The sequence below is a fragment of the Pogona vitticeps genome, chromosome 4 (genome assembly GCF_051106095.1).
Source record: "Pogona vitticeps strain Pit_001003342236 chromosome 4, PviZW2.1, whole genome shotgun sequence".
NCBI classification, from domain to species: Eukaryota; Metazoa; Chordata; class Lepidosauria; order Squamata; family Agamidae; genus Pogona; species Pogona vitticeps.
This window is the reverse complement of record NC_135786.1, coordinates 126,254,510-126,280,321: the sequence shown is the minus strand read 5'-3', so window position 1 is coordinate 126,280,321 and position 25,812 is coordinate 126,254,510. Positions and strand designations below refer to the sequence as shown.

At 42.0% G+C, this 25,812-nt stretch overlaps 1 protein-coding gene across 4 annotated transcripts in view; it reads right to left on the bottom strand.

Annotated features, from left to right (window-relative positions):
• Window positions 1-3,477: 3,477 nt before the first annotated feature.
• The window catches only part of UHMK1 (U2AF homology motif kinase 1), a 29,168-nt gene continuing 6,833 nt past the window's right edge, over window positions 3,478-25,812 (bottom strand). Inside the window, exons 5-8 of one of the 4 annotated variants that reach the window (XM_072998281.2) lie at window positions 17,196-17,272; window positions 16,653-16,751; window positions 13,668-13,756; window positions 3,478-5,397 (exon numbers count right to left, since the gene is read on the bottom strand). In XM_072998281.2, the coding sequence (XP_072854382.1) occupies window positions 5,251-5,397; window positions 13,668-13,756; window positions 16,653-16,751; window positions 17,196-17,272 (412 nt within the window). In that variant the 3' untranslated portion in view covers window positions 3,478-5,250. Of the gene's footprint in view, window positions 5,398-6,118; window positions 6,336-11,269; window positions 11,868-13,667; window positions 13,757-16,652; window positions 16,752-17,195; window positions 17,273-25,812 lie in introns of those variants that run through there. The other 3 variants (XM_072998282.2, XM_072998283.2, XM_072998280.2) reach the window with 3 other exon arrangements.

Here is a 25,812-nt window from a genome sequence, read left to right as displayed (position 1 = left end):
ACTTGATGGCATGTAGTGACAATAACTGTTTTGAATCTGTCAGATATTCAGGAAGATTTGGCCAGAGCATCGAGGCCAGGTGGAATAATTCGCAGATTTTGTATTCAATTACATACTCTCTTCCTCTTCTTTTGCCCTTGGAGGAGGCAGCAAAATGAAGCTCTCAGCTCATGTATGTAAAATGCTTGTAAGTCTAATCCATGCATTAAGCATTGTTCTTACACAGTTGTGGAGCACAGACTAAGAAAAGGCTGAACTCTCCCTACCCAATTCAAATACAGTATCAATTCCAACTCTTTTCTCACAAGCCTGTCTGGAATAAAAGTAGCTGGTTAACAGATAGTAATATTTCCATATCAGAACAAAACTGTTTATTGTGATTTCTATTAAATTGGTACTTTGTCATTTCTTTCATGCAGAGCCGCTCAGCAGTGGCCTCTTTAAACAATTTAATCAGAAGACATTTGATTACACAAGAGTTTGGAAAAGAAACATGTAAACACTCCATCAGTCAAATACAGTAAGACAGGTCGTAGTACTGTCTTTCTTAGGGCAGATACCTGGGAGCAAAGCTGACTCCAGATCTGATCTATTGCTTGACAAATGCAAAGCCAGTTGTCACAATGAGCTGTTTGAAAATCTTCAGACTAGTATGAAGATCTTTGTGGTTTAGTGCAGGTGTAGCTTCTGTCTAAAACGTGCTAGCAAATATGCCGCCACCACTGCCAATCTAGCACAGCAGGAGTTCTACAGTGCCATTATTAGCCTTAAGAGGAAGCTCAAATAGCAAGGAAAGGATATTATCAGCAAGAGCTTTGAAAGAGAAGAGGTCAAATGGTACCTGAATAAGTTGCTACAATGCATTATAAGCGATACTGGTCAGAAAGCACAGACCACAAAATCTCAAAAGCTAGTATAGTTAATAGCCAATCACTTAACAAGAAGTCTCATGATCTGTATCAGGAGCTAAATTATTTTAGAGTTTGAAGTGCTGTGAATGTTTTTGACTGAGCTTCACCAAAGTGGAATTTGGTATCCAGTGCATAGTTCAGCATCCTCTGCACCTCATATGTCACCTAAAATAATCAATCTTCTCAGTGTTTGGTTTGAAAAATTGCAATTCTGAAATTATGATCCCACTTTTGCAGGAGCCAGGTATCTCCACTCTCCATCTTTTGCCAATAAAGATCACATTAATATAACTAAACCCAGTACCAGATCAAGTCAACATGGGGCCTCTTTTCAACCTCTGTTGGTCCACTTCAAAACTGTGGCTATAGGGAACAACATATGTATTTCTGACAGTCCTGTTTTATTCTGATTAACCATACTTCCTTCCTGTCTAGCAACTGTCCATTAGGCTTGTAAGTGCTTCTTATTTGCAACCATTTGCCAACATACCTACTGCATTACCCAGCATGGCCACTTTAACTTGCCCCTCCATCTTGCCATTTTGGACTGACTTGAAATAAGTCATGTTCATAATTAGAGCCATTATTTACTTATTTATTTATTTATTTATTTATTTGTTTGTTTATTTGTTTATTTATTTATTTATTTATTTATTTATTTATTTCCCACCCATCTGGTCTGGTCGACCACTCCGGGCGGCTTCCAATAAAACTGCAGTATTAGTTTGTGTGCATGTGGGTATTTAGAATAATAATAATAATGTCCTATGGGTTCATATTTAAACACCAGCTTCCAAAAGCATCACCCTGTCTCCCTCAGTAATAAATTCAGCTTTTACTCTGGAGGGTAGAAACACTTTTTCTGTATGTACAACACAGGCAGAATAATGGATTGACTGCTGTCAAAGTCAATGGTTTATTGGGTGGCTTACTCTGGCAAGGAGTCAGGCCAGCAAGGTGGAGGTCTTTAACCTGTTGCCCTCCTAATGTTTTGGGACGGCAACCCCCTGGAATACTAGCCATCTTAGGCAATAGTGAAGGATTGTGAGAACCCTTCCATGAACCAGTGACTTTGAGAGGCATTATTCTGTCTGCATAGCCATGGCCGACATCTGGAGCATCATAATTTGCCCACCCTTGATGAAAGCTGACTTGGTTCTACAATGCCAATAAGAAATGATGTGCAGAGCAACAGTAAAGGTACACCCAAAGGTATCTTTCTTAACCAAATGCTTCAAATCAGTGACTAAATGTCATCACCACTAATTACAAGGATACAGATGTAAGAATCGGCACACTTCTGAATCCCAAATAAAAATAATAAGAATTCAGCTATACTCACATTAACGCCCTTCCTCAATATCACTAACTTCCTGGGGCTCTGCCATCCATTCCCTTTAATCAGAGTGCATTACTGAATGAAAGCGGGTCACTGAACCATAGGGTAACTCTGGATGCACATAATCTCCATAAAAGCCTTTAAACGTTAGGAAGGATAGTGGATAATTTGGTTTCCCCATCAGGAAATGAAATGCTACTCCCCCATAACCCGCAACAGATAGTTCACACAGGTTAAAAATTAATAAAAATAAAATAAGGTAAGATAAAAGCAGGGTCCTTGTCAACACTGAGTACTTTCTTTCCTGTCCCCCTATCCACCTAACAATCTTAGCTAAAATGTGTAGAAGCAAAAGACAAGAATAAAAAGCAAGTCAGATTGCGCCAATGACTAGAAGTACCAATGATTTATATGGGCAAACACCACAATGGTTATGCAAAAGCTTCTCAAACATGGCCAGGCTACTTTTGTCTCTTCAGATGTTGCTGAATAATAACTCTCCTAATAAATCATCACTGGCTATGCTAGCTAGAACTTCTGAAAGTCCTGACAACACCTGAAGAATCAATAGTGATCCATGCCTGTTCTAAAAGCAACAGCGCTATTTTGCCCTCTTTTTTGAAAAAAGAGTGTATAAGAGGCACTCTTTAAAAAAAGAGCGTATAAGAGGATACCTTGGTTCAATCATTAATTCAAATGGAGACTGCTGCCAAGAAAATTAGAGGAGGGCTGAGACTCGGAAGGGCAGCAATGAAGGAATTAGAAAATGTCATCAACCGTAAAGATGTGCGATTGGAAAGAAAGGCCAAGTTCATCCACACTCTTGCATTTCCAGTCGCCATGTACAGGTGTGAAAGCTGGATAGTAAAGAAAGCAGACAGGAAAAGCATTGATTCGTTTGAAATTTGGTGCTGGAGGAGGGCTTTGTGAATACCCTGGTCTGCTAGAAAGACAAACAAGGGGATCCTGGATAAAATCAAGACTGAACTGTCTCTGGAGGCAAAAAGGTTGAAGCTTGCACTCACTTTGGGCACATCAGGAGAAGGCACGATTCTCTGGAAAAGACAATAATGCTGGGTAAAGTTGAAGGCAGCAGGAAAAGAGAAAGGCCAACTATGAGATAGACTGACTCCCTAAAGGAAGCCACACGCTTGAGTTTATAAGAGCTAAGCAGGACTGTTGAGGACAGAACATTTTGGAGACCATTCATTCATAGGTCACCATAAGTTGAAGGTAACTTGACAGCACATAGTAGCAACATAGCCAGCATTCACATTTTTTTCAAGCTAATTCTGTCTGAGAAACAATGCGAAAAAGGAGGCATACAAAGAAAGGATCAGCCATCAGGAGTGGCTCTACTATAAGGGAGACAGAAACTTATCCTGTAGACCCACAGCAGTTCAGAATTCGGTTCACAGATATTTCCAGCTCACCAAGACTTGCCATCTGAAAGCTAAAAGAGGAGAGAAACTCCCACTGGTATTTGCTGTTGGAGACTAGAGGTAATGGTGAGAATGATTTTTCCAGGCCACTCATCCTTACGACTTGGAGGGAGAGAAATGTAAAAAGCTGGCCTCACAGGCTGCATCCCCTGTTGATACCAGGTGAGAACTAACATGAGGACTCAGCCATCACCTGCGATTGGTGGCCAAGAGTACTTTCCTCCTGTTCCCCTTCCTTGCGCAGGGAACAAGGAAGGGAAGGGCAGCCAGTCCCTTAGGCTGAAGTGCTAGAGATGTGCTTTAATTTGAGACCTGATGATATCAAGGGAGTGTGGCCCTGCCCAATACAAGTAGGCCCACAAAGGAAGATCTGCTACCTTATTAAAGCAAACTGTGTTGCTTATATACCACCCTTTAGTGCTAGAGCACTCTCTGGGCAGTTTGCAACGTAATTATGCAAGGAACATTTTGTCTCCCAGTGAACTGAGAACTCAGTTTACTGACCTCAGAAGGATGGAAGGCTGAGTCAATCTTGAAACAGCTACCTGCACCCATCAGGATCAAACTCAGGTTGTGAGCAGTCCTGACTGCAATGCTGCAGTTCAACCACTACACCATGAGATTCCCTATTACTATTTTCTCTACCTTTGCCCTACTATGTATGTATAACTTGGCCATGAGCTCCCAATTCTGCATCTAGCAAAAGCAGAAAGGACTAAACTCCAAGTACCTACTATTACCTATTCAAACCAGGATCTCTTTTAAGTAAATTATTTTTCTGAGTATTTCAAAGCTAATCTCATTGTGTGCTACAATTCCACATGCAGTTTAGCTGCAAGGTGCCTTGGCTCAACTCTAGCATTGTTCCTGGGAAAATGGCTCTGCAAACTACAAGGAATGGCTGGAAGCTACAAGTGGAATCAAAACTTGTCACTCACTCACTGTCTGCCCACTTTTGGATTCTCCATAGCCAGGAGCACCTCCGCAGGTTCGTCTTGCCAGATGAACTGCTTGTAGGGCAACAATCCTGTACTTGGAATAACAGCTTTCTCTCATGGAAAAGTAACACTATGGTTATTTACACCATTAAGAGTATGTGCAGAGGCAGTCCAACGCGCTCCCGTTTAATGTGCAAAGGCATAGAAGGTTGGCTGGGATTTATGACATTGGACCTCTATGGTTTTGCTCTGGTTTTTCAGCCAGGCTTGAAGCATGAGGTGCTTTAGTGACATTTCATGGATAGCAGCAGTCTACTCAATAATCCTTCAGTGTTTGACTCAGAGTTCATTGTCACAATTGTTAACATTATTCTGAGACCTGATTTTTAAAAATATCAAACCCTTATTGGCTTTTAATCTCAGACATCCATTTCATAATATTCTGGCAACCACACAGAGGGAGGCAGATTCTGTATGCAGCAAAACAAAAACATCTGGGCCTTTTCTGCTAATCACAAAATGGGAAAGAAAGTGGACACAGATGGAATCCATCTCTGGAAAACACTCAGGCAAAGCCAAAAGCTTTGGGTATGTGCATCTCTCTTGACTGCTGTTGTAGACTACAGCACAGTTTGGTAAAGATATCCTCTCTTATAGGCACTCAGCGGGTAAAACGTAGCCACAACAAACTTGCCATCAAATCTCTTTCCAGTCAGTGCTTGCTGGGCAGCTTTGGAATCAGCAGCATTTGCATATTCAATGAAGACCTGGAAAGGAACAGGAGGAGCATTATAGCTTCTTTTTAACAGACAGACAAAGAGAAAGACAGACAGAGAACCGAAAGCAAGCTGACAGCAACCTAAGTGGAAAAAGCATGATAAAAACTCAGTCCCTGCTCCAATTCTTTGATGCTTGATGCTGTGAAAAACCCGATCTCCTGCCTCTCCAGCAGCCTGGCAACCCATCTAGTTCTGCAACTAGAGTAGGGAATGTGCAACATACAGAGGCAGCATTTTGTCTGGAGCTTATTCCCCCCGACCCAAGCCTTGAAGAACTGCACACTGGATATTTCTGACCCCTAGCTCAAAATTTATCAGGAAAAGATACCCAAGTGCAAATAATGCCCATGGAAGCTTCTGGGGGAGCAAGATATGCACCATAAACCCAACCACCCCCACAAACAAGTATTAGTCATTACTAAACTTTTTTGGGGGGGAGGGAAGGAAGTGACTGCCAACCCACAGACTGCATTTCACACAGCTTTGTACCAGAAGATAGTAGGGGCTGTTTCTTGCTACTTGAGGCACAGACCTGAAAGGTTACCGGTAGCTGTGAGAAGTTCTCAGCAGCATCAAGCATTGAGAAATAGTCAAATTTCTGGCAAGCACAAAGTAAAACTGATAGAACTGTGATCATTCTTCTTTTCCAAAAGAGTCTGATGTGCTCTCGCCCTTAAGAGGATTGGAAAATATAGCTACTACATGCCATATGGGTGTCCCTGAACTTATCACAGAGACTCTGTGTATGAAGAACAGGTGGCTTACCTGTAACTATGGTTCTTCAAGTGCCCATTTGTAAAATCACCCATGTAGGTTGTTTTTTATTTGCACAAAGTTGTTCAGAAATTTCTAGAGCTGAGCAATGTCTTCTGCTCCCAAGTGCTCATGCCCAGGTATTGTTCCTGATCTTTGCCCTCAGGGTACAACTACATAATTGAATTAAACAACGAGCTGTTCAAGTTTTTAGAAATTAACGTTTTGTGGCCTTATACTACTCTCATGGAACAATGTTTAGTCTGATTGCAAGTTGTGCGGCATATTGACATTTTAGTGTCCTGATTTTCCCTCTGTACTGTGAACTTAATTCTTCACCTCAACTGTACTTTGTGCTTTTCTTGAGGTAGAGCTTGCCTGTCTTGGGACAGCTTTTATTCAGCAAAGAGAGCATCATAGCCCACAACTACTCTAACAGCCATTTCTTCTAAGAATTGTCATATCTGGTCTAAATTGCATTTTTTTTACTTTTTAATTTGTTTTATATAAGTTTGAAGTGGCATAGTGCTAGATTGATACAGTGCTAAAATAGAAGTAGAAAGAAAAGGAAAGCATTTATGCTTCAGGTACAACCCCATTGAACCTTATACCCCAAACTCAGCAAATCCCACAGACCACCCACAGACACTATTTACTCCATCACAGGTGATCACACATGCCAAAATGTGTAAGAATAAATGTAAAATAAACAACTCCCATGTAGATGTTTACAAATCCTGCTTCCCAGTTGAAAATATGCATGTTTAGTTGTACATTGGTTGTTGTGGGTTTTTCGGGCTTCTTGGCCGTGTTCTGAACGTGTTCAGAACATGGCCAAGAAGCCCGAAAAACCCACAACAACCATCAGATCCTGGCCGTGAAAGCCTTCGCGAATACATTTAGTTGTACATTGTTTAGCTGAAATTTTTTAATTTGCTTGCAAGCATGCACAACCCGATGCAAAAAACAAACAGACCTGAAGTATTATAACATATAGTTGAGTCTTCAGTTCTGTACCCACCGCAGCAAAAGAAACTCAAGAGGATTATTGCAAGCCAGTACCCCATTCTGAAAAATAGTGGGATGGAAGCCACTATGACCATCCAAAAATATTATCTGACATTTTGAAAATGTATCATCAAACTCCTTCATCCTTCTTTGGTAACTGGAAAGCACTTTAAGAAACACTTTATGGTCTTTGAAATGACAGCACAAAAGGTTCTGTGGATCTTTTCCCTGCAAATGTACATATTTCCGCTCAAACCTTTACAAATTGGGTGATGGAACAAAAGTTCACTAGGGGACGTTGTGTTGAACTCAACTTCATAACCTTGATGGATCATATGGAGTTACCCATGTATTTATAAGAATGAACTAGGTCTCAGAACCAGGTCTGAACCCCTACTTGGCTGTGGAAACTCATGGTGGAGGTGTGGGGCAGTGGTAAAACCCCTCCATAAGTATCTTACTTACTTTGAAAAACCTATTAGACTCACTGTAAGTTGGATACAACTTGATGGCATATAATACATGCACAGAACATTGATCTGATGTCCATAAATATACAGGCGTTGGTTTGTACCAAAAGCCTGGGAGCTGATTGTCCTCTGGCAACTCATCCAAGTAATTCTTTCTCATTAAGAATTCTTGGTATGCCCCTATGCATCTTTAGCTGATGGCTTGTTAGTCTGTTATGGCAAAAGATAAAACAGAAGTCTTGTAGTAGCCTAAAAGACTACCTAGTATGCATTTTTCATAAGCTTTAATGTGCTTGGGCACCTGAAATCTCATGAAAAATATATGTTAGTTTTCATGGATGCTACAAAACATCTTTGTAGTTTACATTTCCTTGGAGAAGTACAATAGAAGAATGTAGTTTTCTGCCCATATAGTCTACCTTGTGATTCTCTCTAATCACTAGTACCAAATACTGTATGACTTTTGCTATTCTTCTCCTAAGTAGCCTCCACACTGATGCACCTTTGAGCAGGATACGTGACAAGCCACAATCCTCCTCCAAGACCTTGCACAAAGTCTTCTAAGATGTTGGCTTTACTGAGGATAGAGTATTTCAGAATTTCCTGACTGTATAGTGCAGAGTAGTGTGTAGGAACTGCTACCTCCAATATAACCAGGGCTTGAAATGTCTTACACAGGGCCTTCCTGGTGCTGCTACAACTTTTATTTCAAGGATTGGATATCATCAGATGGAGAGAATGCAGGATCTTCCACCACTGCATCTAAAGAAGATGCTAACAGCTAGGATACCAAAGCTGAAACTGAAACAAAGTCACGCTTATCCTATTCTGACTTTTAATTCACATGACATAGACCTCTTTTTTTCTTTGTAAATGTTTGCTTTTTAGAAGTGGAAGGAAACGGCAATCAATAAAACAACAATTCAAAACAGCCAAGATATACTGCAAAATACATAGTAGATTTATCTATGATTAATCAGATCAGATTACAACAGGCTGATACATAGTCACAAGATCCTATTAACTAGAGTGATGCCAGCAAATCACTCCAAAAATTCACATGGGAGGATGGAAACCCAAAGGTGATTTATCATTGTCAACATAGTGACTAAAAGGGCAAATGTCATCACCAAACATGTATGTGAAGATGGCAGAACCAAGAGAAGGCCCATTTCTCAAGATATCAAAATCCAGATAAGATAAATGGGAGGGTGTTGCTGTTACGTGGCATTGTCTCCAACTTATGGAGACTGTTTAAATGAGTGCCCTCCAGAGTATCTTGTTTGTCATTTTTGCTTCCAGAGGATGTTCAAAACTTAATTTGATCCATAATCCACTTATTCATCTTCCTGGAGGTCCAACATATTGCAAAACTCTCCTCCAGCACCACATTTCAAATGAATATTTTTCCCTTACAGTTTTCTTTGCTGTCCAGCTTTCATACCCATATAGAGTAATTGGAAGTACAAGAAAATGGATGATCTTGTGACTCCACTTGGTCACACTTGGTCTCCAGTGATATGTTTTCAGGTGAAAAAAAAGAGTTTGATGTTTTCTAATTCTTTCATGCTGCTCTTCCAAGTCTTTGCTTTCTTCTGAATTTAATTTTCAGCTGCAGTCCCCATTTGGACTGATGATTGAAATAAAGAATACAACATTTTCATATTATCAACATTTTCATTGTCAACATCAAAGTTCTGTAGTTTTTTGTAGTCATGATTTTTGTCTTCTTGAAGTTCAACTGCAATTTTGCTTTCGCACTTTCTTCTTTCACTTTTCAGAAATGGTTTCAAGTCATTGCTGCTTTCTGACAGCAATATGGTGTCACTGCATATCTTAAATCTTTCAGTCCTTCAATGACCTGGACCCATGTTGTATAGGGCTTTCTATACAGTATAACCAGTACTTTGAATTCTGCACAGAAATGGATCAAAAGCCAATAAAGCTTTTGTAACAAGGAAGTTGTATAATCCCTGTAGTTTGTCCCAGTAAACAGCCTGGCTACACGATTTTAAAGTTTCTGAATAAACCTCAAAGGCACCTCCACCAGAGAGCTTTAGACTAATCCAGGTAGGATGTAACTCAGGCATGTGTCACTGTAGCCAATCAGAAAATACCAAGGGTATGAGCACCTGGCACACCAGCTTTAATTGGGCAAATACAATCCTGGCCACTGCTGAAACCTATGTGAGCAAACTTTTCAGGTGGAGTGTCTACAATCTGAGAATTCTTAGACGTCCCAAACAAACAATGTGTTCGCCTTCCTAATCATTCTGGGGAGCTACAGAATTCTGTCCCAGGCCTGGTGTTGTTCAGCATCTTTATACAATTTGTATGAGGGCATGGAGGAGATACGCAACTCATTCACAGAAGATGCCAAACTGGGAAGGGATTCAGGCAAACTTAACAGATTGGAGAACTGGGCCAAAAGAAACAAGATGAGTTTCAGGGAAAAAAATATAAAGGATAAATCAAATGTACAAATTATAAGATATCTGGTTCAATAGTAACACATGTGAAAAGGATCTACGTAGGTCTAGGGGTTTTACAAGATCCATAAGCTAAATATACATTAATAGTGTGATAGAATGGGAAAAAAATCAAGTGCAATGCTAGACTGCATCAATAAAGGTATAACCCTGAGATGAAGGGAAGTAACAGTACAACACTATTGCACTTTGGCCAGAACTTACTTGAGATATTGTGTCCAGTTCTGGCACCACAGTTTCAGAAGGATATCAACAGTACAATGTTGTCCCAGTGTTCAAATGGAAAGGTAATTTTACTATCTACTAGACATTACAGGGGGAGTCGCTCATTGAACTACTCTTCCCTCTGAGCACTAGGGTAACTCTCAGGAAGCATGTGGAGCAAAGCAGAAAATGGAAATAGGAACTAGAGATGGGGGTATTCGTATTCAAATATCCCCCCCACAGGTGGAAATAACGAGGGTCCGGCCCTGTGTGGCTGGACTATCTACTCACAATTTCGCCGCTGATGTGAGCTTGTGGGACTTTCCTATCGCGCCGTTGTCTGCAATCGATTACTCAGTCCTGGCAGGAGGCGGGATGACAAGCCTCTCTGCTAGGCTAAATCTATTGGAGAGAACAGCGCGATAGGAAGCTGCCACGGAGCTGGCGGCAGTGGCAAAATTGTGAGTGGACAGTCTGGCCCCAATTGGCTGGGCCGTTGTTTCCACCTGTGCGGGATATTCACATACGAATATGAATACCCCCATCTCTAGTATGGACACATCTCTTTTGCCTTCTGGTTTCTCCTCTCCCAGTCCCAGAAATATGAAAGTTCCATCCCTAATCCAGATCAAGGAAAGCAACAATATCATTTTATTCTGCTTTGGTTAGACCTCACCTGGTACAGTGTCTCTGGTTCTAAGAACCACTGTTCAACAAGGATATTGATAAGTTGTCATGTGTTCAGAGTAGGGCAGCCAGGAGGGGGAAAGGACAGTTCCTTCTTTGCCCAAAGTCACCAGAAAACAGTAATTTAAAAAGAAACAATAACATCTGCACTTGCTACTAATTTGGGGCCTTCACATTGTAATTCTAGCTGCAGAGCTAATATTACTAATGACAAGGTAGAAGAGAAGGCAATAAATATTTCCAGTCCTAGACATTTCATGTCAGTTTCATTCTCATTCTCACCTCTTAATTGTAAACATTGATATTTCTGCCTCTATTTTACAGCATTTCTACACAGGCTTGCAGCTCCAGGGCATAAACTATGAGTGATTAATGGAATTTGGTCTCAGTATTCCCATTTCCAAAGCTTGATATACAGACTCTGCAACACTGTTTAGCTTTTCTGAGAATCACCTTTGCAATAAGAGAATGAAGATACCGTCTAGTCTTGTCATCGCTACTTAAGATGATCTGCTGGCTTTGGGTCATTTAGAAAGGTCTTAGCTTGGTTTCTGCTCTTGACAGGCCCATGTGAGTCACTTCCTGAATCCCTCCTCTGAATAAGTGACAAGCAGGGAGTATTTGCTGGTTTATTCCACTGTTAAAGGCTTATATGTTTCTTAAGCATCTGGTCCATTCAATTGCTTTAAAGTTTATTTTCCAATGGCTTTGGTAGATAGGCTCAAAAAAGCCATCTTCCTTGGTACCAGCACAGAAACCCAGGTCCACAGAGGATGTTGACTCTTCACCTGCAGGGCATGCGACTAACAGCTGAGACTGATAAAGAGACAGATATTGTTTGTATCACCTAGACACACACAGAAAAGGTTGGTGAAGTTCCTATCAGACAAGGCTGCTCAGCTCTAGAATTTTCTTGAACTACTGCATGTAGGCATAAAACGCAGATGCATAAGTCATAACAATAATTTTAAAATGTAACTATAATACAGGCTACACCTGACACCCTATGCATCTTTCATATTTAAGAGAAAATATTCTAATTTAACAAGATGATGAAACAAATTAATCTGACAAACAGGGAGGCTATTCTAGTGAAACAATTTATTTCTCTTGATATAATAGTGGTGTAATCCACAAAGCTCTACTTGGAGACACACATATCATTTTTTTCTAAAACGATTATACAAAGCAGTTTTATACTGAATCAGATGACTGGTCAATCTTGTCCAGTCCTGTTTATTTTGACTGGCAGCAGCTCAGAATATTCCAGGCCCTTCCTAGCACCTAATGCCTATTATCCTTTTGAACTAGAGCTGCTGATGTTGAGTCAGGACCCTGTTGATGATCAACATATTCTCTACCATTAAGCAATGGGAAACAAGTATGTTCTGGCCAGAGCTACACAGAGTATTAGAGCGGGGCAAGCATAAATGTAATGGGTGCATGGCCATTTATGAGGACAGCCTGCATCTGTTCTTGCATATGTGCTTTTTCTCAATCTGAAATTTGTTTGGCCCATATGTACAGAATCTCAATGAAAAATGAGTACATTGGAGTGTACAAATCACACAATTTGGGTCTACTATTCCTGGGAACTCTCAGCCCCTGTATCTAGGAAACCAAGGTCACCAAAGTGCTAGTGTGGATTCCTTAAAGTCTCTGATAATTACCAGAGACTTTTTATTATATCCTAATTATGCCAGAACACATTTATTTCTCTGAGAAGTTTGAAGCTTGCAATATATTGTCTCACAATATGTTTGTTTCTCCTTTCCTTTTGTGATACCTAATGAATCAGTCCATGTTGAGGCATCACCCTACTTATCTTTTTACAAATTACAATCACAGGTAGTTGCACTTAGGAGGCTTTGGAGAACATTTTGTTCATACAGAAGACAGAACAGATTTATCATGATGAAGTTAATCTTTTATTTTTACCTACCTTATAATCTCAGCACAGTTCTCTCTCAGTATTATGGGCAAAGCAAGAACATTAATGAGGGTGGTCCTCATTTCAATTGCATTACACTTATATTCTATATACTGGCTGAATTTCTGTCACCTAGTGTAGCAAGTTGCACTAGAGTAGGTCTGTTGAATCAGAGAGGATTTAGTGAGTGAACTCCTCTATAATATCCAAATGGGCAACTCCAGCTATGGCTTACTTTAGCCTAGACAATTTCTATGTAACAAAATCACTCTTTTCAAAACATGTGGGGTTCAATTAATAATCAGTATTTTTTCAGTCTTCCTGCTTCTGTTTTACTGCTGCCCTTCCTTGTTTCTGGTTCACATCCACGTACACCACATCTGAGTATCCATACCACTATGGATACAATTTCATCACAGCCAACAGCTGCTCTGCATATTAAGCAATGATACACAAACCTTTCCTAAATATCTAAATGAAGAAAAAACTAGTTATTGTGAATGGCTAAAACAAGTACCACAAAAGCATAGTCTCAAAACTGAGCATATGACGCAGCCTGTAGGCTATGTTAATAGTCACCAGAATAAATGTGTGCATTCTACATGTCAGCATGCTCCCTGAAGACAGCACATATGTATTACTCAACAGTTCAAGTAAAATTACAGAGCAACCTGAAAACTGATTCCACACAGATGTCTCAACTACCCATATACTTACATGACCTTTGCCTGGATTTTCCTTTGGAACAAAAAGAGAAACAATCTGTCCATATTTGCCACATTCTTCTTTTATGTCATCCACTATATCTGTGAAATCAGAACAAGAACTGAAAGCTTGCACCTAAGAACCAATATGTAGAAGACAGAATAAAGAATGAAGAGAGAACCTGGGAATCCCATTTTCAAAATCCTAACTTCGCAATGCACCTCGTTATATGGTCTTTAGCAAATCATTACACTTCAGAGTAAACTACTGCACAGCTCACTAGAAAAGTCCCAAACAGGAATATTAATAAAGATATAAAATTTACTACAAACTCTATGAGAGTCACTACAATGTAGTGGATAGAAGACTGGGCAAAAACTCAGGAGGCTTGAGTTCAAATCCCCACTTGTCCCTGGGAACTTACTTGGCATTGGGTGGAAGCTGCTTGATGATATTGGGTCTTCTGATTGCTAAGACTGGGGCTCTCCTCATGGGATGAGGAACAGGGATGGGTTGGCATGGAACAAAAGCTTCTTAACACCTACATGAAACCACTGGGAGCAGTTGTCCAAAGTTTTTGCATTTGATGTCACCAGTATGCTAATGACATCCAACTTTATCTATCCTTTCCATTCAATTCCAAGGAAACTGTCTTAGTTTTAAAACAGTCCCTGATATCAGTAGTGGGCTCGACAAACTGAAACTTAACTCAGACAAGACAGAGGTGCTCCTTGGAAGGCAGATGAGTGAGGGAACAGGGATACAACCTGTGCCATATGGGATTAAACTCCCCCTGAAAACTCAGGTTCACACCTTGGGGGTACTCTTGGTCCAAAGTGCAGCAGCCAGACTGCTGAAAGGATTCAGTTATAGGGAGCATATAAAGCCCCTGCTACAACAACAATTGCACTGGCTACCAGCCAATTTAAAGTGCTGGTCATTACCTATAAAGCCCTCTATGGCTTCGGTCCAAGCAACCTGAAATATCGTATATCTCCACAAGAGCCTTTTCAGTGCTTAAGATTGTCAGAGGAGGCCCTCCTCTCGGTCCCATTGCCAGCAAAGGGATGGTTGATGGGGACAAAAGAGAGGGCCTTATTGGACTGTAATTCCCAGAATTATGAAATGCTCTCCCTCGGGAGGTCAGGTTGGCTCCCTGCCTTTTATTCCAAAAGCTGAAGAACCACTTTTTCAGGCAGGCTTTTAACAATCATAACTAAGTCCCTGAATGCCATTTTTCAGTTAGGATAGTTTTTAATGTTTTACATGTTTTTAATAATTCAATGCGTTTTAATCAGTTTTATAATTGTTTTCAATACATAGCTTACTATGTTTTTAATTCTTCTTTTTTGAAATACAGTGATGCCTCGCATAACGACAATAATCTGTTCCAGGAAAATCACCGTTAAGCGAAAACATCGTAAAGCAAAGAAAAAACACGTACATACACATTGAAACACATTGAAACCCGTTCAATGCATTCCAATGGGGTAAAAACTCACTGTCCAGCAAAGATCCTCCATACAGCGGACATTTTTGCTGCCTGTATAGCGAGGAATCCACCCCTAAACACAGCGGGGAGCCATTTTAATTACCCGGCGGCCATTTTGAAACTGCCGATCAGCTGTTAAAAAACCGTTGTTTTGCGAAGAATTGGTTCCTGAAGCAGGGAACCAATCATCGCAAAGCGAAATTCCCGCATTTAGACCATTGAGATCGTCGTTAAGCGGATTCATTATAATTCGGGGCAACTGTAAAGCGAGGCACCACTGTACTGTGAGCCCCCTTATTAGGAGAAAGGCAGAATATAAATACTGTAAGACAAAAAACCCAACAAACAATGGGAAAAAAGGGGCTGGTGGGGCAAGGTTGCAACTTCCATGTGTTGTGTGATGTCAGTTACTTCAAGAAAAGAAAGAAGGTGGGGGAGGACTGGGGAAGGAGCCAGGTTGAGAGATGCCCAGGGCTTAATGGAAGCCTAGGGCTGGGGAGTGAGTTAAGCTGACATAAGAAATGGAAACATGCCTGCTGCTTTGTTATTCTGGTTAATAGTGTAGGAGGGGTATAATTTATGAAAATGGGCTACACAAATGAAAAAAAGCTGGGAACCACAGCTCCTGAATAAGGCTTTTTTTTTTTTTTTTTTTTTTTTTGGAAACCTCAGATTTGTGCTTCTTCGAGTCTGATTCAGATTGATGGTGAAATCCTGGACCCGATTCTTTAACAGTTGTCATGATGAAATACTGTTGATTTTGCCAGTTTTGTTCTGCAGGATCAAAGATTCAATGTGACAGTCATCTGGTACATTGAAAAGATCTGCTCCTTTCCTTCCAAGGAGGCTTGGGAGTTCCGGGTACCTTTGCAGCTATCACCTTCATATTAACTTTCCTTGGAATAGGAAAACTGAAGAGGAATAGAACAAGAAATGTGAAAGTAAGGAAATTTGTCAAATGAAACCCAGTACATAAGTGTATGAACTTATGTAATGGGTTTCACTTGACAACTTTCCCCACTGTCACATTTTTTGTTCTATTCCTCTTCAGTTTTCCTATTCCAAGGAAAGTTAATATGAAGGGAACCCTACCATTAGCCAGAGTGAGGCGTCCATCATAAACAATTGGTTTTCGTTGTCATGAAAAAGGGAGCCAACTGTGACTTATTTAATTTACAAAAATATAAACTTTCTGATCACTAGGTGCCAAAACACTTTAACTGAAGGTGGTGCTACAGCATTAGCTCGTTTCTTCTTATTATATTATATTTGTTAGTAATGTGTAATTAAGACATTATCCATATCAATAAATATGCATATGTATTTTCATAGCTCTGGACAGAGCTTTGTATCTATCTGGTGTGAAGGAAGAAAATTCTCCTCATAAGTTCAGGCAGATCTTAGAACTATTTGTCTTTTCATATGCTCATGCATGCCCACTGTCATTAGTATATTCTGTACTGCACTCTAGAATGAACTATTCGAAAAACAGGTAGCTTACTAACCTTCAAATTCTTCTTCATTCTGTAGACAAGAATCACTCAAAATGTTTAGTAGTCTCAGCACTGGAGTTGGAAGCATCACCAGATCATCAATGTGGGGAGCTATTTAAGCAAGCATACAGTTAAAAGGCAAGGTAACAATTATATCAAGGTAACTGTCAGACAGACTTACTATAACCTATCCAAACCTGTTCTCAGGACATTATACAGTACACTTCATGCTTGACTATGTCTTATCACCTAAAAATCATTTCATCTGACACCTAAACAGATCCTGCTATGTTATGTCAGGGTTCTGTGGGGTGGGGACATCAAGCCTGAAAAGACAGGAGGAGATGTGAGGACATAAATGTCAGGTAAAAATGCATCCCTCAAGAGCCTGTAAGACTCCCCCTAATAGGCAGAGATTTGTTTTTGATGGATGGTAGTCAACTTATACTGAGGGAGAAGAGAGACAGAACATGTTAAAATAAAATGACAAATTTTCTATAAGGACTGACATAGCTAACATCCTTTGTAGGTACAAAAGGCTGTCATGTGACTCACCAAAAGGAACGCTGAAGAAGGGACTGCACAAGGCCTTTGCAGCAGTAGCTCTTTTCTCTTGGTCATCGTGAAGCATACTGAAATACAAAAGCAGCCTTTATTGTACACTGAAGATCACAAGATATAGATAGGTTGGAAGGCAGCTGGGCAGGTAAACAGACAGATGCACAAATACACATTGACATAAAAAAAAACCTCACTCCCAGGTCTGTACCTTGCTGGTCCAGACAACAATTTGGCAGAGATCATGGGGGAAAAAAGAAAGAAAGGAAAAAGACTGTGAAAACAACTTTCCTCTCTTCCTGTCTCACTCATAATGACTTTGAGAACTCCAGGCAGGGGTGAGATTGACCCATTCTAGGTGGAGTCACACCTTTCAAATGGAGATTTGCAGCTAGAATGTGCTTCTGGACAGGGTTTTACTCTCTTATTTTACTCTCAAGTGCTGGATTTGCACAGAACTGCCTTTATCTTTTCTTGTAGGGTCTGACACTGCCTCTTTCCAGAATAAGGATCTTCCTGTAGGCATCTTTGCCCTACACACCAGAAGGAGCATCTACAGTCACATATGATGTGGGTTTTCAGATAAGAGGTTTCGGTTGCTCCCAGCACCACTGCCCCAGGGGGAACAGTCTCAATGTGCGGTATCATATATCCCACAGGGTGCCTGAGTCAGTTACCTGTCTCATGAGTGTAACCCAATCACAATTTGTGTCTCATACAGGCACTTAAGCCCAAGATGCTAAACCCCCTCAACCCCCTCTCAAGTATGTAGGAGGGATTGCTATACCAGTGCCCCTTTGGGCAGCTGGGAAGAACAGGAATAGAAGGTAGCTGCATCTGCTGGCTTTCTGACAAGACGCAGCAATCCCAGAGCCACCAAAGAGCTGTGTTTTGTTGGTAATGGTGGCTCTGGGGTTGGAGGACGTGGCAAGTGCCATTTTGGGTGGCTTCCTTCCTCTTATTATTCCCCACTAAAATCTGAATTGGCCAGTGAGATTGGCTGATGGCTGAGGGCAGTCCTCCAGGTGGCCAGAAGGATGGGGTTTCCAATCCAGGTCATCTAGGGGGCATAAAATTGTTGCCTGGCTGCTCCAGAGCTCACTTCGGCTCTGGAACATCTGTAGGAAGGAACACTGGCAAGGACCAGCACAAGAGGGAAGACAGCAGACGAAGGCAGCAGCCTGGAGAAGACAAAGAAGGTAAGAAAGTGGTGACTGAGGCAGTGTCAGACAATGTGGTGGTGACTGACAGTGGCTGAGGAGAGAGGAAAGGCCGAGGAGAGCTGACTGCCAAGAGGAACTGAGAAGGCGGCCCTGGACAGAGAATAAGAGCTGCAGAGGTGGTGTTCTTTAAAAAAAAGAAGAAAAAAAGAAGCTGAATGCTAGTGCTTGTTTGTTTGTTTGTTTTTAAAAGAGGATGACAGACAATGACTACGGGTCAGCTGATTAAATCAGCAGTGAATTTATCAGGTGGCAGTTGGGACCAACAGTCTGAAGGGGCGCTATAATGAATCAGTCAATCAAGTCGTTGAGGCAATTAATTTGTAGCACACCAGTGTAAATAATATAATAAATTAAGAATATACTGACAGAGAGATTTTCTCTCTCTCTCTTTTTTTTATAAAACATCACCAACCCAGAAAGAGAAGGGGAAATAAAGAGCGGGTGAAGGATGCAAAATTAGGGAAGGTAAACCAAGGACTAGATATGAGGAGTGGCTAAAAGGGCAAGAGGGAGGACACAACCACAGCTGGATTTTTCTATAAAAGCTTAGGCAGAAATTTTAGGGGGAAGCTGTGCCATTGTAGGAGTGTAGTGAAAACAAGCATTGTAGTTTAGTGGGTAGTTTAGTGGGGCAGTATTAACGAAAACAGGGGGACTATTTAATAAGCAAGCAAGCAAACAAGCAAGCAAATAAGTGACAAAATAAGAGGGCAGCACCAGAGAGGTAAGGTAGGCAGCTAGCAGAGCGAGTAAAGCAAGCATAGACAGACAGTGTGCTTGGGGGAAAGTTGGTGGCATACATAGTAGCAGATAACCGTGTTTCCTCTAGCCTGTAAAGCTTGCTTGCACGAATGTTTCCCTGATACTGGCTGCCTTGGACTGGTTACCAGTTCATTTCTCATACAGGCACTGTATCATATCACCTTTAAGGAGCTGTTTTTGACCTACAAAGCCCTGAATTGTTTGGGACCTCTGTACATGGCAGAATGCCTACTTCTAACAGGGACTGCCCATCTTACTCGTAGATCCTAGGCTGGATGGCTGATGGCGTTCACCCTGAGGGAGGCCTGGAAGGAGGAAACAGGGAACTGGGGCTTCCTGGCAGTCACTTCCCAGGTGTGGAATGAGCTATCATCTGAAATTTGACTGGCTCCCTCTCTGGCAACTTTTAAGAAATCCCTTAAAACTTTCTATTTTCGGCAGGCTTTTCAAAACAGTCCTTCTGAGTAGTCACTGAGTATATCAGCCTATCATTTTTAATTGCCGCCTGTTTTTAAATGTCAACAGATGGAAGAAGCCCTGCCTTGCATAGTTCCAGAAAAGCCAGCCTGTGCCCTGTCAAAAGGACACCTCCAGGTCTGTCTGCCGCTGCCCAGTCCCTTGTTCATGCACGCTAACTAGCGACAAGCTACAAAATCCCAGTTTGCTGGGATTTTGAAGATGACACTCACAGCCTGCAAGCTGTAGCTGGGTAAGTTTAGAGCTCACTCATTCAGGTTTGGGGCTGCTACAGCAGTGGCCATGCTGGCTTCACTGGTGAACAAGTAACAGCCATCATGGAGTAGAAATCAAGGGCATACAAATCTTACATTAGAATGGGGGTAACAAATCACAACTGGCTTAGGTGCTGTTGCATGCTCTCTGCTCCCTTTGGGGCAGGCAAGTTCACACAGTAGGTTATGCCCATGTGCTTAAGCCTGCAAATATTTCCATGGCAAATATCAGGCACTAGCTGAGGTGGCTGATGGAGATCCATCCTCTATATTAGCATAAGGGGCTATTGGAAGCTATAACCAATAAAGTTGTGGCTAATTCTATGCCAAAATGTCTTTGGTGAGTACAGTGGTGCCTCACATAGCGAGGTTAATTCGTTCTAAAAAAAACATCGCTATAGGAAAACATTCTAATAGGAACGGATTATCCGGTTTTCTCCCTCCCCCCGCGGCTTGGATCTGACCCGCGGCGGCTACCTCAGCCATGGCTGGACTCCCTAGAGTCCGGCCATGGCTGGGGTAGCCGCCGCGGCTCGGATCCAAGCCGCGGGGGGGAGAGTGGGGGGTCTGGATGCCTTTCAGGCATCCCGGGCTTGGATCCCACCCCCTGCAGGTTACCCAAACCATGGGTAACTGGCGGCGGGTGGGATCCAAGCCCGGGATGCCTGAAATGCATCCGGATCCCAACACCCTCCCCCCATGGCTCGGATCCAAGCCGTGGTGGGAGGGTTGGAAGCATAGCCGGACTGTTTGGCAGCCGCCACGGCTCGGATCCGAGCCTCGGCGACTGCCGAAGAGTCCGCTCCCAGCCTCCCCTTACGGTTTGGATCCAAGCCGTGGGGGGAGGGTCGGAAGCATAGCCGGACTTCATCCGGCTAAGAGGCCGGCGATCGGGCAGGAGGAAGTGGGAAGATTCCCCCACCTCCTCCCGAGCGAACGCCGGGTTTTCAGCCGGCTGACAGGCCGGCGATCAGGCAGGAGGAGGTGGGAAGATTCCCCCACCTCCTCCCGAGCGAACGCCGGGTTTTCAGCCGGCTGACAGGCCGGCAATCGGGCAGGAGGAGGTGGGAAGATTCCCCCACCTCCTCCCGAGCGAACGCCCGCTTGTTCAGCCGGCAAATGGTGCCTATGGGGAAAACATCGCAAAGCGATTTTTCCCCATAGGCAACATCGGTATGCGATCGCAAAAGCGATCGCAAAAAAGCCATCGTTATGTGGCTTCCTCATTATACGAGGCACTCGCTATACGAGGCACCACTGTATGTGGTTATTTGTACTCTGCCCCTGGACCATCATTAGGTTTGCTGACAAGCAAGATTATGATGCCTGTGCCCTCTGCGCTGCCTGTGTCTCTCAGCCTTATTTCAAATAGAAAGAGAAGCATGGGGAGGTACAAAGCAAGAAAGAAAAAAGGAGGGGAGTAGCCCTATTACTCTGCATTTTGGCCTGCACACCATACTATTACCGAAGAAAAGCAGACGTTGACAACAGAAAGCATCTCCTCCCTTAATGGCAGAGAAGATGAGGAGCTTCCAGCCTATGGGCCTGATATGGCTTGTGAATCTCATCTGCAAATTCTTTAACTATTGCAGCTAATCAGTGATCACAATAAACAGGGTATTTAGGTAAAGGTAAAGGTTCCCCTTGACAATTTTTGTCCAGTCATGTTCGACTCTAGGGGGCAGTGCTCATCCCTGTTTCCAAGCCATAGAGCCAGCATTTTGTCCAAAGACAATCTTCCGTGGTCACATGGCCAGTGCGACTTAGCCACGGAACGCTGTTACCTTCCCACCGAGGTGGTCCCTATTAATCTACTCGCATTTGCATGCTTTCAAACCGCGAGGTTGGCGGGAGCTGGGACAAGCGTTGGGAGCTCACTCCGTTGCGTGGATTCTATCTTACGACTGCTTGGTCTTCTGACCCTGCAGCACAGGCTTCCACGGTTTAGCCCACAGCGCCACCACATCTCCAACAGGGTATTTACATATATTTAAATAGTTTCTGCCCTTAAATAACTGAAGAGGATTAAGCTATGCACTATCCAGTATGTTCTGCAGAATTTCATGCCACACTTTGCAAGCTGCTACATGGAACTGATCTGTGCACTTTGTAGGCTACAAACTTCTTACGGGGAAATGTCTAGATTGGTAAGAATGACATCTCTTTCTACTCACACTACTATCAGCCCCACTCCGCTGGCTATACCTAGAACTCCCCAAGATCCTTTTCAAGCTGGAATTCAGCCCCTAGGCCAAAAAGTTCCCATTCCCTTTGGATTAGCTTTCATCAGCAACATCAGTCAAATCCTTAATTTTTCCAGGCCCTGTGGAGCAGATGATTCTTTAACAAGGAACAGACTGTGTGTTATAACTATCACATGAAAACTGTTCCATTACTTCCAACCCAGTAACATTGTCATCAAGACTGAGGGATGACTGAGGTTTTTAAAAAATCTTTCCAATCGTTGGGTGTCATTTAGCACAACTATTTGTATTATAGTTTACATATTAAAACTAAGTAAGTACGCCACTTTAATTTTACATGTTCATTTAACACTGTAAAAGCTTTTCCGGCAGCCTAAACTCACTAGAATGAAACTCTGGATGAAGAAAAAAATAAAAGTTTTATAAAGTACATTAAAATGGTACATTAAAATGGTCTGAATGTTATAGTCAAACTCATTTTTATATAAATGCTATATTCAAACTGGATTTAATTGGAAGAGGATAATTTAAGACATGCTAATTGAGAGAGTGATCAGATGTGCATATAGCTCACTATTTGGTTCAGTTTTGGTGCAGTTTGGTTCACCCTATTTTCCAACAACTGTATGTGTTTTGATAAGAGTAATCATTTCTATTCCTTTTGTGAGATGTTCTGCTCCTTTTTGGCACAGCACTAAGGCTGTAGTTTATTTTGTGTGACTTTGAGTGCTCCTGAGTATTCCATTCTGCAGTCTAGGGGAGGAGGAGTCAGTAACTGAAAGATGGAGAAATTAGAGTGATCTGCAGTGCTGTTTGTATCCTTCACATGGGAGAAGAAATGTCTCCCATATGAATGGAAAGATAGCTCAAGTGTGAGATAAAATGGATTGCACTGAAGGTAAGAGCCATTTTAAACACAACCCAGACCACTCCAAATTCCTGTCTAATCAGCCTTCAGCAATACAGCGGACCGTCGACTTACAGACTTTTCGAGTTACAGACTTCTCTGGCCGCAAAATTTAGGTTTGGCTTGCAGCCAGAGAATTGACCTACAGACCCAAAAAAACCCAAAATGGAAGAAAAATGGAAGAAAAATGGCCGGTTACTGGGTTATTCGGTTTTCAATGCATTGTAGGTCAATGGAGATTCGACTTACAGACTTTTCGACTTGCAGCCACCATTCCAATACGGATTAATTCCTTAAGTAGAGGGTCCACTGTATTGTGAATGAAAGTGTGTCACATGCGAGCTTGTTTAACATAATTAGAATACATTCCGTCTGCTGCAGAAGATGCGCTTTTTAAAAAACAACATGTATCTGAGTGATCGGTTAATAGAGCCAGCTGATCCCCCACTAGCATTCAGTTAACCCTTGTTTGCCAACCTTGTCTTCTACAAGAAATTTAAAATATTAAATAATTTCCACAGTACAGAGATGTATGTAAAGGATGTGTCCAGCTGTGAGATCTGAGCTTGGAGTGTGCAACAGTGGTAAAGAGAATTTCTATAACCCTCAGAGGAGAGAGACAATAGTGTCATCATTATTGGGGGTCTGCTACAAACATCCTAGCCAGATGAAATATTTGAGTGATACCCTCCTGAATCAGATTCCTAAAGGGAGACTTTCACTACTCTGCTATCTATTGAATGCCCAGCTCTGTCAAGAATGTAAGGTCCAATAATTTCTCCACTTGCCTTGTTGACAACTTCATCTTGCAGAAGGTTGAAAAACTGAGATGAGAATCGGGTATCTTGGACCTTTTCATGGAAATGCTAACTCTGGTTGGAATGTCTGACATAATCTTGAGATTTGTCATAGCAAGGAAAGAGAAAGTTCAGAACAGTACAATGTGCAATCTGGACTTTAAGAAACGTGATTTTTCAGTAAGCGCAATGAAATACTGGGTGAGATGTCACAGTCAGAATTATTGAAGCAAAGGTCAGAAATACTGAGAGAATGATGTCTATAGTGGGGAGTCTCTCTAAGGTGAGATAATGAAAGCACAATTACAAACAATTCTAATCAACAAAAAGGGAGAGATATCTATAGAAAATGTAGTTGTTACATATGCAGCCTTCATACAAGCTGTGTCTTAAAATAGGCATGTAAAGGAAATGAGAGGCAAATTACCAAGGAAAGATATAAGCAGGTAGCCAATAATTCTAGAGGAAGTTGGAAAGGCTAAAGTTCAAAATGCGTCCTGACTTACAGGAGAGGTTTCTTTCTTTAAAAAAGAGGGGGAGGGGGTTTAAGTGTGTTCAGAGCAAGAGGAAAAACAAGGAAGCAGTAGGTCTCCTGGATAGATTTGATTGAGAAATACTAATGTGTGACGGAGATGAAGCAGAATGTCTGGTTGCCTATCTGTAACTGTTGTTATCTGAGCGGTCCTCTGTGGGTTCACACAAAAGGGGTTTGTGCATGCACAGAGCCATGTTCTGGAATGTTTCTAGCCAAGCTTTTGGTGGGAGCCTGCTTCTACCCATCCTTGCACATATATATGCATGCCTAGCAGCAGCCGTCTCAACTCCTTGTGCTCAAGAGTAATTAAAAAAATGCAGAACACTGAAGGGAGGAGGGTGGGATGTGTGAATCCACAGATGACCACTCAGAGAACAGTTGCAAGCAAGCAACCAAACATTCTTCTTTGTGGTCTCCATGGATCTCTCAAACTGTATAGACCGCCAGCTAATTTACCACAGGAGGGAAGTGTCTGCCAAATGTGGTATCTTGCCTGGCTCAATTGTCTAGCCAGTAGTGTGGGATTAAAGTAGGTGGAGGATCCCAGGTAGCAGCTTTGCAAACATCTCAAAGAGGGATGCCTCTGAAAGTTGCAGCAGATGACTCTAAAACTAAGTGGAGTGTAAACAGAGAGTAGTTGATGCAGGTTAAGTTCCTCAATTGGTAAGGGAGTGAGATGCATTCTATGACTCAGTGAGCAAATCATTCTGGACAGTGGATTACCTTTTAGGTTCACCATAGCAGATAAATAATCGAATTGACTTTTGAGAGGTAGCTGTATAGGAAAGGCAGAAGGTCAGAGCCCTGCAAACATTGAGAATATGCAGTGTACATTCCAAGGGTAAAGCAGGGTTTCAGAAGAAAGTAGGCAACATGATATCCTGGTCGATGGGGAAAGTGGACAAGACCTTGGGAAGAAAGAAAATGTTCAGATAGAGCACTACCTTGTCAGAATGGAAAGTGAGATATGTTGGATCAGTACAGACAGCTGTCAATTCAGACGTCTGTCATGCTGATGTGATGGTTATTAGGAAGGCAGTCTTCCAGGACAGCCTGGCTAGCAGGTGGCAAGTGGTTCGAATGGTGACTTCATCAGCTGAAACAAGACCAACTGCAGAGAGACCATGAAGGTATAGGCAGTCTGACTGGAGAAATTAAATGTCATAACCATTTTATAAACTTTTGAACTACGGGATTAGAGTCCAAGGGATGAGATCTCTTGGCTGAGATGGCCTTCAGACTTCCATGGATGGATTTTCCTTAAACTTTCAGAGATAGGAGGAAATGAAGGATGTCTGTGATAGGGCAACCAAGGGGTAGAAGTCAGACGAGCATGCAAAATCAGAAATTTTTCCCATTTGGAATCAGATGACTTCTAAGTAGATGGCTTTCAAGAGGCTTGAACGACCGCAGTAATACTGATGAGTAGAATTTGAAATCATATTCACCATTCTG